Source organism: Pelmatolapia mariae, linkage group LG5, assembly GCF_036321145.2.
Source record: "Pelmatolapia mariae isolate MD_Pm_ZW linkage group LG5, Pm_UMD_F_2, whole genome shotgun sequence".
NCBI lineage: Eukaryota > Metazoa > Chordata > Actinopteri > Cichliformes > Cichlidae > Pelmatolapia > Pelmatolapia mariae.
In genome coordinates, this window is record NC_086231.1 from 10,468,573 (window position 1) to 10,482,500 (window position 13,928).

A 13,928-nucleotide genomic window follows, 5' to 3' on the forward strand; every position below is an offset into this window, starting at 1 on the left:
GAAATACAGTGAATTAATGTGGACTGATTAGGAGTGTTGTCCCCAACTTAAAATATTCTAATCAGGATCAAATGCTCACTGTATGTTTATCACACTGATCTTCCAGTGGTTATGTTAGCTCTATAAAGCACAAAATCAACAAAACAGATTTAAAACCCCCAAATGTCGGTTAACATGCTTGTTCTGTGCCTTCCATCTGCATCTATGACCCAGTGAAAAGTCAAATGTTTTCTTGATATGCATCTTAGCTGCACCTCTGCACCTTCAGGTCTACTTCCCTGTAATGTATGATTTAATACATACACTTCTTCTTTAGAGTACTGAGTTTAGGCTGGAAGAAAATGCCTGATTCACATTCATAACTTATCTTTGGAATTCATGGATAATCAATGCCTACTGAGGGATGAAATGAGCTACTGCAGATCCAGCAAGTCAAGCTCAAATCCAAATCTTTGCTCAAAATGGAAAATGGAAGCTAGGACATAAAGACAGTAATATGAAAAACTGATGTGGCTAGCTACTTTTCGTGCTTTGAAAGTATGCGAGGAAATGTACTTTGGAGTTAAAATCCATAATCAATTGCATTGCATTGCAGCTTTTCATCTTTATTAGTCTATATGCTCAGTCTTTAATGTGACCAAGATTTCTTATATTGAAAGCAAGTCAGACATAAAGCGATTGATTAAAATAAAAGAAATAAAATTACTAGGCTCTAAAAACAACACTTTATACCTGCAGGAGCAGTATGAACTGAGGGAATCGCTGAATGGGCTTAACCATCAGGCCATATAGAGTGATCCGATCAACACTTGATGCCTGCTTTTTCTGAAACCAAAAGAAAAAAGAAAACAGAATTGTGCAGTTAGAGAAAAAGTCTTTCAAAAAAAAAGGCCATTAAGAGGAAACTATGTTATTCCTGCTTTAAAAGGAGCTAGTCAGAATTCTCTTTAGACCACGTGTGGGTGTGTGAGTGGGTGAATAAGGTATGAAAAACAGGGTGTATTAGTCATATGAGTGTATAAAAGGGGAGTTTCTTTGAGTGCGTTATGTCTAATGTATTTCTGTGGGTGCAGGTCAGGAAAAGATATCATTTGGTGCGGTGTTAAGTCTATGGCATGTTGACACCGCCAGTGTAAAAAGACAAATCACTGGACCTATTTAATAGACTGTATGGTGGAACAGTTTGGATAAACCAAACTGTAAAAAAGAAATATTGAAAAAGACCGGAAGGCATCTTGCATCCCATTTTTTATGTTTAGGAACTAAAACATAAACTGTTTTGCTGATCATTATTGACTTTAGTTTGGACTGCTATTTGAAATAGGACAGGTTGTCAGTTACGGACAACAAACATGTCTGTGCTGAGGGGGAATTGGATTTGGCCAAACATCCCTTTGAGCCCATCGAGTATGGTTTTGGTGGAGCATTAATACTGGTGGGAGTCATTGGTGTATGACATTTTATGTTGTGTGTAATGCACCCTAGATTAGATGTAATTATGTGCTAGTGGTCCCTGTTAGTAGAATCATGGGACAAGAAAACTGACTGATTTTCTTTAACAGTGATTTAAACCAGTTAACAAGTAAAACGAGAGTATTTTGTCCATGTTCACTTTTAAAACTCCATAATTTCATGTAATTTGAATATTATACAAATAATATAGGAATGCTACTTCCATCCTCAAATGAAAGAAGAAATTCATGAAAAAAGCTGACGACTACCTCCACTATTAGCTCATCATATTTTCTCACATATCTCCTTTATGATCCCATACTGGCTATCATGAAAATGCATCAGCAAGAATCAAGAAAACACAGTCTTTCATAGAAAACAACACCTCTGTGCTACTGTTTTTTTATTCATTATATGTCATAATTCCATTAGTTTTTGATCATGCAGTATTATCAAAGACCAGTGTTTCTTAATGATGGCAAAAGATTTGAACTTGTTTCTTGTCCATCAGTTGTGGCTCAATAGTGTACCTTGTAAACGGGCTTTAAGAGGAGACATCTTGTATAAAGAGAATACTAACACAGAAGACAAGTTACACACAATCACTTGACAAAGCAAGTTGGCAGTAGTCTGCAACCACTCTCCTATTCAAACACAATTGCAAGTACAAGGCAGTGATCTCTAAGATTTTATCTACCTGATCTAATGTTCACACACTGACGGACACAACTTTTTTAAGGTAACTTTGTAAACCAAAGGTGACTCCTGAGTGGAATCCGTAAAGAATTTCAAATGATCAGATTAAAATCTTTTTCACCACATCTGGCCAAGGCAAGACGTCATTGGAGATGGGATCTTTCCTGCTTGGTGCACTAAAATGTTTGAGTGGTGTCAGGCAGTTGAAGGTGAAAGCAGTTTTAAAAAGAACGTCTCTATTTCCCTTTTGGAGGGCAGTCATGTACAGTCAAATCTGTCTAACACAGATGGCCTATAAAACCATAATACTGTCTCAGATAATCTGAATGCTGTAGACGTTCACCTGACTCCTCATTCAGGACATGATCTGAATACTCTCACTTAATAGAGAGGTCGTGGGAAACACCAAGTGAGGCAGAGTAGGACTCCTCGTTCCACACTAATAAGAAGTGTCCAGAAAAACCCTGGAGTTGTTTCTTAATATATGATGAACTAAAGGGTATCTCCATTAAGAGAGTTAGAAAGACGGGGGGGGGGGGGGGGGGGGGGGGGGGGGGGGGGGTTAACTGTTTTAACCATGTAACATCAACATCAGCTCCCACCAGAGATAAAAGTGGGCCAAAATGATCGGGAACTAGGTGTTAAAGCACCTGCAATTAATGAGTAATTAAATCTGATAGGCAGTTTAATACATAATATTAATCGGGTTAATTTTTTATGAGCTGCAGCTTGGTGATGCTTCCAGCTGATGCAAAAGAGATACTCAATCAACAAATCAGAAAGTAATGTGACCCCATGGTGCTGCCTGCAATCTCAACACATCCTCGTTTTTCTTCCCATGTCTGTCACGTGCGCTTGCATGCAGATGGCATTAAAGTTGCAACAGTTCCCCATGCAGCCTTTAAAAACGCTCATCAAATATCACCAAACACATAAACTGTTTCTGTGCAGTTTGACTCAGAATCAGTCTGCTAGCTAAAGGCACAGTTGCTGTATTTTCCAGATAAGAGAAAAAATGTTAATGTGTGAGAAGGCTATTCTCACAGATGGAAAAAGATCAAGTTTATGCTTAAAGTTTAATCACAATATCCCTAATTCTCTGTCAATGGCATTATCGTATTATTTCATTTATTATGAAATGCCATTTACAACAAACTGGATTCCTTTAATTTTGTTTTTTGTTCCTGGACAGTAAATAGACTGCAATGGCCACAGTTATTGTCAGGTTAGGTTACAGTTAACTGAAGAGATATTACAAGAGACATACGTGACACTAAACCAGTGCTAAATCAGAATCAGTGGGGGATTCCAATATGGTGGTCGAAATGCAAAAAGAAAACGCTTTTTTAAATCCTATCTGGATACACAGTCAGCAGACTTTTTAAGGATTTATTTATCAGATTTTATTAATCATTCTATGCAGTTTTTTTTAAACGAGAGCAAATTTTATACAGCGCTTGTTTCAAAATGGTTGTTGTTGTTTGTTAACAGTTATCAATTTCAATGAATTTTAAGTAGGTAATGCTCACTGGTGTTATTTGCAGTTGAATTTCACCTTTACACTGGCTTTTTACGAGGCAGAGGTTTAAAACACAAAAAGCAGTAAACCTCATAGCACCACCAGCACAGGTCTGCTGAACACAGCCAATAATCAAAGACTGTGCCAAAGAAAACAAATTAACTGGAGCTCAAAGTACAAATTGCTTTGTGGCTTATTTCTAATTTAGTCATTTAACCACTGCACTGCTGTGCCAAATCTTGGGATTCCTCCACCTATGTTAACTTCTGATTACCACATCAAGGTTCTTAAAATAAGATCCAAAGCAAAAAAAAAAAAAAAAAAAGTTCAAAGTGGTATCCAAGGAGAAAACATCTGTTTCTGTGATGACATCTAGAAAATAAATTGTACTTTGTGACAGCCACAATGTAGGATGATGCAACAAAGCCCCATTTTGTCATTTGTCATTCAAACCACTGTCTGCAAAGTATCTGTTGCTGTGTCAGAGCTACGAAGCAGGTGAGGAAGAGGCAAAAAGCACATAGCAGATCAGCACATGTATGATCAATCAATCAAATTATTTTATTTTAAAGCAAGCACCTGCCAATGTTACCAGAAATATAACCACTTTTACCTTTCTGCCTAAAACTGTGTTTGCAACCTAAACGTCAAACAGCAAGATGCCTCAGCATTTACCGACATGATGTAAATGATTGAACAGTCCCCCATGTTAATTTTTCTTTTGTTTTTTTTGGGGGGGGGGGGGGGGGGGGGGGACTTGACATCAATTTCTAATGTGAAAAAAGGGGAATAGGGCAAGACTGGATTGGACCTATCAAGTGCACACTTCCCTCCACAGCTGACATGAACTACATTAGGCCAGTGACATCTCCAGCAGGGTTAATAACAAGTCTTGCCATCCAAGAACAAGCTCACTTCACATTTGCTCTACTAACGGAACTTGTGATCTGGATTAAGCTACACTTTCATGCGGGTAAGTACAAAATGTCTAACAGCACCATTAGTCCAACTCTGAATCAATGAGGACTACTTAAAATCTCAGAAACACTATGACTGTATGTATTGTCTGATTTTCTTACTCATGGTTTCAGTATTTAACCCTACATGTAAATCACTGTATCAACTGATGTGTACTGAACTCACTAAGTTGCACATCTACAACTATAGCTATCACTTTGCTGTCACAGTGAAATAACATGATAATGTCACTGCTGCTACAATATTTGAAAAAGAACCCATTAAAACCTGTCATGAGTTCAGTGTTTTTTCTTCTTTATGTCCATGTAATTTGTAATTTTGTTTGTCATCCCATTGGCAGTAAGAGGTGCAACATGCAGTGGGAGAGAAAGAGGAACCTTTCAAGAGAAAGAACAGGACACATTTTATCTGGAGTAACATGCAAGCCTGTCAGCCGGGTGATATGGTTCTGTAAATCAGCATTACAGCTCAATGATCTGGGTCATACTCATGCGTAAATGCTGGGAGCAGAGGGAATTGTTAAATCATTTCATGGCATCCTCCATACACTGTGGTACTTTATTTCCTATCCATGAGCCCATGATTTCTAATTAATGTCTGAAACATTAAGTAAACAGCAGAGCACGTCTTTAAATCGCACACACATACACACTAAATCAGACCATAATTTAATACAATCAATGAGCTGAATCCCAATTTTGTGTAAATAACCACATTTTTATAAACTTAACTATTTGTATGTTTGAAAAGGCAAAAATGTATGATTTAATTATATGGCTCAATGAGATTTGGGGATTTGCTAGATTCAGCCTTCGCTAAACACTAAAAGGAAAAAAAATAGGAGCTAAAACACAAATGATAAATATTAATCTGTAAACAAGACAAATATGCACATTATACTCTGGTTGAAGCTCACCTTTAGGAATTCCAGAAAAGCTGGTTTGGACATGCACGCCTTTTTAATGAGCGCCATGGCATTAGTGAAGTTGTTCACATAGTCACTGTATACATCCAGCACCATGGACTTGGAAAACTGTAGAAACAGAAAGCACAAACAGAAAGCATCATTTTTTGAATCAGAGCCAACAGCTAGTCAAGCAGAGGCTCTACCGTGTTTTTGTTTTTATGGCAGAATCCACTGTCGTGTAATTTCCTCTAATATCTCAAATGACTAACCATCCTTTTTGCAGGACGACCTGCAACCTTTAATTTTAATGTAAAGAGAGGCCAGGAAATGGATGTTTAAGTATAGTGTTCTAAAATGGTTTGTTTACCATTCCAGTTACTGAAAAACACCCTTCACGAGCCATTTGAGAAGTTGGGCAAAGAGGAATGAGCCGGCAGAGTGAGCGTGTGTGTGCGTGTGTGTGTGCGTGTGTGTGTGTGTGTGCGCGCATGTGGGGGAAGGGGGTGTGTCCGTTTTGTGTCATTTATTCTCTATCCTCAATTAAACTCACACCAGACAGCTGATAGTGGCAGTATGAGGTGTAGTGGGGAATTGGCAAATTGCATGAAGGATTTAACCCTCTTTGCTCACACTGCCCCTCAGGATACTGCCTTTCAGATATTACAACAAGCCCTGCAGGTACAGGTACATTACCACATGAAAAAGATCTGCTCAGTGAGGAGTACGCAGTCCCAGTACTCTTGTTTCCAATGTGTCCTCATTTGGTGGTAGGCATTATGATATCAATGGAATAGCACTATAATGGCCAGCAGTGCAGGGAGTCAAATCAGCCCCTCTGATAGGCAAATAATGAGCCAACCTTATGGGTGAGCACATGGCTGAGACTCACATAGGAAAGCTCTTCCTGAACACTACTATTCTAGTGCCAGAAGTTGTAAACACACATCCCAGAGAGCAGTGGATGCATCGGAGATATTCATCACAACTGTAATTGATTCCATGTTTGGAGTAAACTATCCCTGTTTGCTCAATCTAAAACCTGTAGCTCATTATAACTCTGGTAGCAAAGCCGGTGTTATAATGTTAGCCAGAAATGGTAAAAACAATATGAGTGCCTCTAGACAGAACGCAAGACTTTGATTGCATTTTAGAAACAAAGAATGCACGTAAACACACACACACACACACATGTATAAGACAGCAAATTATCCTCCAGTTTCATTTCTATTTGCCCCACGCACACACCATAAACATGCACATGCACGCACACTAACCGATGCAACAAATAAGTCTCCGATTTTCTCAGTACTGTCCCACTCGGCCACACGTGATGCCAGTGCAATCTGAAACATGGAGTGGCACTGGGTGATCTCCCTGATTCGGTAAAATATAGGCCGGATTTTCCGTGGGCTCAGGATGCGCGGATCAGCTTCCATCAGTGGTCGGTGGTACTCCTGGGGAGATTGTGACAGAAAATTGTGTTTTCATTTTTCTGTATATCAATATACAGTATGTGGGTGGGAGGTTAGGTTCTTAAGAGGGACCAGCAATCCACTCTCTTAAGCACTTCTCTTGTCAGAAGCATAAACAGACATAAACTGCAGGGTAACTGACGAATTTCTTGTGAATCAGGGAGAGAAAGAAAATTCAGTTATTCTGCCTGGAAGCCCAGTAATTCAAGGATTGTAAAATAGCATTTGCCACTAACAAACATGTTCAGAACTCAATGTGACCTGTAATCACAAAAGCCAGAATAATAATGACAAAAAAGAGCTCCCAGCAGTTATAGATTAAAAAAACAACATGGCGAAAAGAGGCTTAATTCTTCAGTCAGCACTGATGGGTATATTGGCCTATACAGCATACAGAAATGCCTTGATGCTCTGTGGATGATAATTAACTTCCTTGAACCTGTACTTGCTGAAGTATAGATATAATGTAAGCTGTAAGTTAAAGATAAAAACGTTATTTAACAGAAAATAAAATCAAATGCAGTAACCATGTTAGTCATTTTTTCCTCGTACACCATAGATGGTATGTAAAAGATGCCCATATTCACAGTGATGTCAGCTATGTATAGTTGTTTGAACTGATGATCTTGGAATCTGCGGCTGTTTAGAAATGGCCTGACAAGACTTCCCAACTTGTGTAAATCTATAATTCTACTTCTAAGCTCTTTGCTGTGTTCCTTAGATTGAGAAGTTAACAGACCTTGGCCTTGTCAAGTAAAAGACATGGAACCTTCAGCACTATTAATGAAAGGATTTAAGCGAGTACACGTATATATTTGAGCCCAGACTTTTGACCCTGTATAGATTATAGAAAATCCAAAATAAATTCAAACTTGTGCAACCAAGTCATTAAAGATGTATGCTATATAAAAATTCCACTCTGAAAAAAGAACAGTTCAAAGAAATCATTAAAAGCCCGAAATTACCATGACATTATTGCCTATGACGAGCGTATGTAAACTTCTGACCACAGCTGTATGTCTGCTAGAGTTGAGGCACTGTCAGACTGAAGATGGAAACAGAGTGTATTGAGTTGACAGATCTATCTGAAGGAAGAACCCATTAAATTTGGGAAAGAGTCCATTAAATTTTTAAAGTGTGTCCATTATGCTTTTCTGTATTTCCTGTCATATATACACTTGTTACATGCTGGGTGCAACTCTTATTACAGCTGACAAAGTTTAAAATAATGAGCTAGTGTATATGCAAGTAATTGTTATGAACCAAAAACTCGTGCCAAGCTCTAAATGGCTGGATACCAACATTTTTCTTCTACTTTTGGATCTGTATGATGTCAAAGAGGGTCCAAGAGAGGAAATATGGAGCTGGAAATGAGCATTATAACTCAATGCTAATACTGGAGATAGGGCATTGGCATTGGCATTGGAAAAGGATTTGCTCTCCAAGAGCCCTTCTAGTTGTTTTGCAAGTCTTGTCTGTGCATATCCACCACAGCAAACTGATAATTAACATAAAAAATTTGCAAGGCAGCTCAGTATAACTGCAAAGTAGTTTTTCTATGTTATAATAAAGAATGTAGTTCTAATAATGGATTTACAATTATGTATCTAATTGTGGTAGGTATAGATTCTTATTTTCATATGTTTGAAGATACTATTTTTGTATTTATCAGGACTCTCTGACTAAGAAAATAGAAATTTCAAATGAGGTAATCCAACCTATGTATAATAAGCAATCATGTCACTCAAGAACAAAGGTAGCCCATTCTATCTTTACAATGAAGGATTTTGCTGTGAAGCCACTGATCACTGTTTATTCCATTTCAGTAGGTGCACCTCTTATTTTTCACCGATTAGGAGATAAAAACTCTTTTTCCCTCCAAAAAGGGAGATTAAGGACGAGAAGCTGCACCCCCTTCTATGCAACCACAACTCTGCCTCTCTCCCGCAGCAGCAGTACAGCATCACAAAAATGAGGATGGGTGTTTTATCAGGATTATTTACACTGAGACACCTCGATAATTTGATTGATACCGCCGCTTCTCTTTTCAGTGTAATTCATAACAGTTAAATTTTGATGATATTGCATGTGGCAGAAGAGGACAACTGGACTAAACAGCTTACCTGCAAGATTCTCCTGAGAGATTCCAGGTAGCTGCGCTCACTCTGAATGATGGAGCCAAGGATATGGCGCCTGACAACCTGCGCAGACAACAGACCAGTCAGGAGATCTAGCGCAAAGAAGATATGATTGGGCAGAAGTATGTGTATGCTTTCAGTTAAGCATGGCACAGGTTGATGGATTGAACTATAATAATATGTTTGTCACAGGAGGAAAACACTGAAAGACAGGAAGGTTTGTTTGAACAAGGTTTGCAGCAGACTGCATGAATCATTGGATTTGTTTGACATGAAAGCAACTGTTGTACCAGATACAAAACGCAACGCTTTTCGAAAGAGGATGAAAAGTACAGAGTGTGAGGTAAATACTGCGGAATCAATAAATACTATTAACAGCCTCAACTGGAAACACAATAACCATAAAGATGTGACGTTTAGAACATGCACAAGCTTGTGACAAAAAGCCCTCTGATGTACCTGGTGGCTGGTCAGCCCCTCTGGCATCGGGCTCAGCTGTGGGGGAGGATGCTTTACTTCTGACACAGCCACATCCAGATATCCTGCATCATCCTCCTCTTCTGTAGATGTTGAGAAATGGGGAAAAAAAGAGAATGACACAGAATGGTTAAAGAGTGCGTATGTGACAGAGATTGAGGCAGGGAGAGCGAGAATAACAAAAATGCAGCCCTCACATCTCACTGCAGTTGGAGAAAAACGGCGACACACTAAGTTTATTACCTCTAAAATATGAAGAGACTTCTGTACTCTCTGAAAAGGGAGCGCAATGGAGAAAGAAGTGAGAGAGTGAAAGCGGGCGAGGCAGAGAGGCCTTTAGAAAAATGAAAAAAAAAATAATCAAACAATACTGTATTTCTGTAGGAGTAAAGGAGGCACAAAGGAGTGTGACTGCAAAGACACAACCCAAAACATTCTCATCTGTGCATTGGCACAAAGACATTCGACAGTTTCAAAAATCCCTACTTCACCACTAACCATAAAGACATAAATACCAGAAGCTTCCAAAATTCCAATTAAAGACTTTGGAACGATGACAGAGGACTGGTGGAAAAGAAATACAATGCTGTGTTGATTTCCTTCGATCAATACCTAAAAATAGCAACACTGGCCTCTTTACTTCTTTGTGATGGCTCTAAGATTTGTTGGAGGTGTGGGTTTAGTGACTGTGGTTTATGGGGCTGCTCATTTCTCCATTAATGGATGCTAATCCATTAAGTGAAGGTCCTTATAACGCAACATATATGAGAACGCATGAGGTGCTTCATTCTTCTGCTTTCTCTAGCATCAAAAAAAGAAGAAAAAAAAAAGAATCACTCGACCACACTGTCTGTCGGAAAACTGAGGAAGCGTGTCTGTTTTATTTATTATAGTTATAATCAGTGAGATCTGTTTTTCACAGTGCTTTCATTTCTCCCTGAAGGGATTTGTATAAAGAAAAAGTAAGACTTTCTACTCTCTCTCCCTGAAACACTTCTTTGGCTTGGCTAGCTTTATATACAAGCAACTGCCTATAATTTAAAGTGTCAACTGTAAAGAGTTACAAAACCCAAACTTCATAACTTCCTAAACATAGTATAACTTCTATCCCCAAAAGCCAGTTGACCAAGATTTACAAAGTTTTAGACTTTCCTGCATTACCCAATTGATCTTTTCTCTGCAGGAAGGAAACTTTTCGCATGACGGCTATTTTGGTCCTTTCAAGCCCATCCTTCGTTCCGCTTCTTGCTGCCTTCATGAGCTGCTGAACCTAGTTAGAAAGAGCAGACAGAGACAACAAAGGAGTGTTAGCGCATGAGGAAAGTGCCATGCTGTGGCAACTTGGTAACCTACTGTGCACCTCTGGAGAGAGATGGAGAGAAGTGGCGCTCAGTAGACTCATCATGAATCTCACCATCTGCAACTCCCTGTGGGTCGCTGAACAGGCTCTAATCAGTGAGTCTATGAGCGTATCATGGGAAGATTATGGTAAGAGAGTTCCACATGAGAGCAACAGAGCTGCGTAGCTCATGGTGGGAGAATTCAGCTGACCACAAACTCCACCTTTAGTATCAGAATAGCCCTGCAACAAGACTCCACAGACCCAGAATATACCCAGAGTGCTAGTATTTTTAAACAATGCTACTTCAGGAAAGTAGGTCATTAATTGGGGGCAAGTTGCGCTAGTGTTTATGGAAGCAAATATGCTGAATATTAGTAAATAATTAATGAGTTCCACAAATATATCTTAATATTAAACCAGGCAGGAAAAGAGAGAGTCAGAGAGAGAGAGACCAATAGACCGACCAGGAATCTTAAATTAAAGTCAGAGTCCACAGGAAAGTTGGGAAGGATGGTATGGCAAGCCAGTTAAGCCTTTATATCAGCTGAGCATACAAGACAGCATATTTCAGCTCAGGGTCAATCCTATTGGCAAACATCTAGCAGAGTGATTTTTAGCTCTCTAAAGACACGGTGAGATATTGCTGTGTTCACTTGCTGCTGGAGATATACCTTGATGTCATAGTTGTGCTTTCCAGACAGCCTCATGGCCAGTTCTCGTTTGGTCCTGGCACACCGTTCCCTCAGCCGACGCACTTCAGGAGAGAGCTACAGGTTTCGGACAAGGAAGGGCAGGGCATAGGTGCGGGTTGTGTTTAGCCACAAAAGGCAAAAGGGGGATGAAAGAGTAGGAAAAAGGAAATAGAAAAGGGAAATGGAGGCAAAGAGATCAAGGCAAAACAAGCAACGAAACACTGGGAATTAATCACAAGCGCAGAGTGAAAGCTTGAAGCACTGCATTGGTCAGAGGGGTTATGCTGTATCAGACTGATGGCCTTTGATTTAGAGAAGGATGGCAGGGGTTTCAGGCGGTTTAGTGAACATATTAAATAAGAAAACTCTATTGCAGGTCTCCCAGGTTTCTTCGGTAAGATGAGAACTTTAGGTATAGTTGGTATAAAATTAATTGGACGAAGCTAATTTAAAAAGTATATTTTTGATCAAGGCTGTACTTGACAAAAAGGGTTACTGGGCTCTAATGGTCCATTAATTGTCAAACCAGTGACGTTGAATCGTTCCTTTTGTTCAGTGGCCTGGGACAAGTTTGCAAAGAGACCTGTGGAGGGATTTTCACAGCACACCCTCGTGTAATTACCTGAACTCATTTTTCTCTCCCTTCACAAGCAGCATTTTGTTACCTATGGTCTCCCTCGCTTCTCAAAGCATTAATTTAACTTGAGCTTCTCTTGGATTACCATGGAGTTATATCAACACCTTCAATATGTAAAAATATGTAAAGGTAGGTATACATCTATACATTGATAAAGATTCAACTGAGCAAAATACTTTTTTTTATTAGAGTGATTGAAATTTTTTCTTATGCCTGCAACGGTGTATGCGTGTTGAAGGCTGGTGAAGCATGAAAAGAAATGCAGCACATTGTGAATGTGAACACAGTGCCATCATGTGGAAGGACACTCTGAAGCCGAACACTGATTAACAGCATCCTTGGCAGAAAAGAGGCAAAGAGATCTGAGGCTTTTCAAAAAGAAATGCCTTGTGTTTACTTTCATCCCACAATGAAAGTATAAAGCTAGACAGCCTGGTATACATTTTTTATGTTATTTATAGTTTCCTTACAGTTCTATACATTAATAAAGACAACTGCACAGCAGAAGCACCAGATGAAATAGTCACATTGATTTTTTTTTTCTATCTGCTGGAAACCAACCAAAACAACCTGGTCAGTCATGATGCCATTTACAATCTAGAGAAATGACAACTTGTGTAGAGAAGGAAACGGATGCATTCACACAGGCTCTACCTTGCTCTTTGTTGGTAGTTTGGCCTCGTTATCAGAATGCTCATCGTAGCTTTCAAACTCACTGGAGCTCCATCCGTTGCCTGCCTCCAACGCACCAGTGTCTCTCTGAACGTCTTCATAGATCATATCTGCTAAACACAAGAACTATTACACATCAGAAGCTGCATAATGAGATCTATGAGAAAGCAAGCAAAAAAAGTGAATAGGCGTCTACAGCTCCTAACCTTCATCAGGAGAGAGGGGTTCTTCGCTTGGAACATCATCATAGATCACCTCTGAAGCCTCTGCCGTCGGTGGTTCGGCTTCAGTCACGCATAGAGTTGGCAGAGTAAAACAGGAGAGTTGAAATAAACACTGTTGTTCTGACTTGCACCTGCTTTTGTTACATCATTCTTTTATATCTCTCAAAAAAACAGCAAACACAATCTAACAGAGCTTTACATTGACTGAATGTTTATGCTCTATCTTTTAGACTCTGGGTGTCACTTAGCTTTAGAATATTTCCATATTTATGGCATTAACAGCATTTAAATATCATCATTCATAGGGAGATCTGCCAAATATCATGTGTATCTTGTGTATTGTTGCCACAACGGCTTTGCCTACATGACATAAGATGATTGTATCAGGCTTGTTTGAGCTATTGACCCATTCTCTCTCCACGCTTGGCAGGATTTGTCATTAACTGCTTTGAGAGTGTTTCGGCCTAATTTAGCTCAGTGAGCTTTATTGATTTGGTCTTAAACTGTGATTTGTCTGCAACACTTTCCCCTAAACCCTGAACAGCAACAATCACTGTTTTCAATTAATCTGACTGAAGATGTGAATTCTATCATGGATTATTGAGTCTAAAATTTAAAATAACCTTGCAATACAAGCCAGAAGATAAACTATTCTTTTCTTTCTCTCTTTTTTTCCCCCAACAAAAAAGGATTAGCTCCACAAATGTTCGTTATACCTCGCT

The 13,928-nt window shown here is 39.2% G+C and overlaps 1 protein-coding gene across 3 annotated transcripts in view; it reads right to left on the minus strand.

The window, feature by feature from the left end:
- Nucleotides 1–13,928, minus strand: part of arhgef10la (Rho guanine nucleotide exchange factor (GEF) 10-like a) — a 111,346-nt gene that overhangs the window by 71,826 nt on the left and 25,592 nt on the right. Inside the window, exons 5-13 of one of the 3 annotated variants that reach the window (XM_063473623.1) lie at nt 13,189–13,266; nt 12,965–13,095; nt 11,653–11,748; nt 10,801–10,909; nt 9,622–9,722; nt 9,148–9,225; nt 6,827–7,006; nt 5,562–5,678; nt 733–825 (exon numbers count right to left, since the gene is read on the minus strand). In XM_063473623.1, the coding sequence (XP_063329693.1) occupies nt 733–825; nt 5,562–5,678; nt 6,827–7,006; nt 9,148–9,225; nt 9,622–9,722; nt 10,801–10,909; nt 11,653–11,748; nt 12,965–13,095; nt 13,189–13,266 (983 nt within the window). The remainder of the gene's footprint in view (nt 1–732; nt 826–5,561; nt 5,679–6,826; nt 7,007–9,147; nt 9,226–9,621; nt 9,723–10,800; nt 10,910–11,652; nt 11,749–12,964; nt 13,096–13,188; nt 13,267–13,928) is intronic. The other 2 variants (XM_063473624.1, XM_063473625.1) reach the window with 2 other exon arrangements.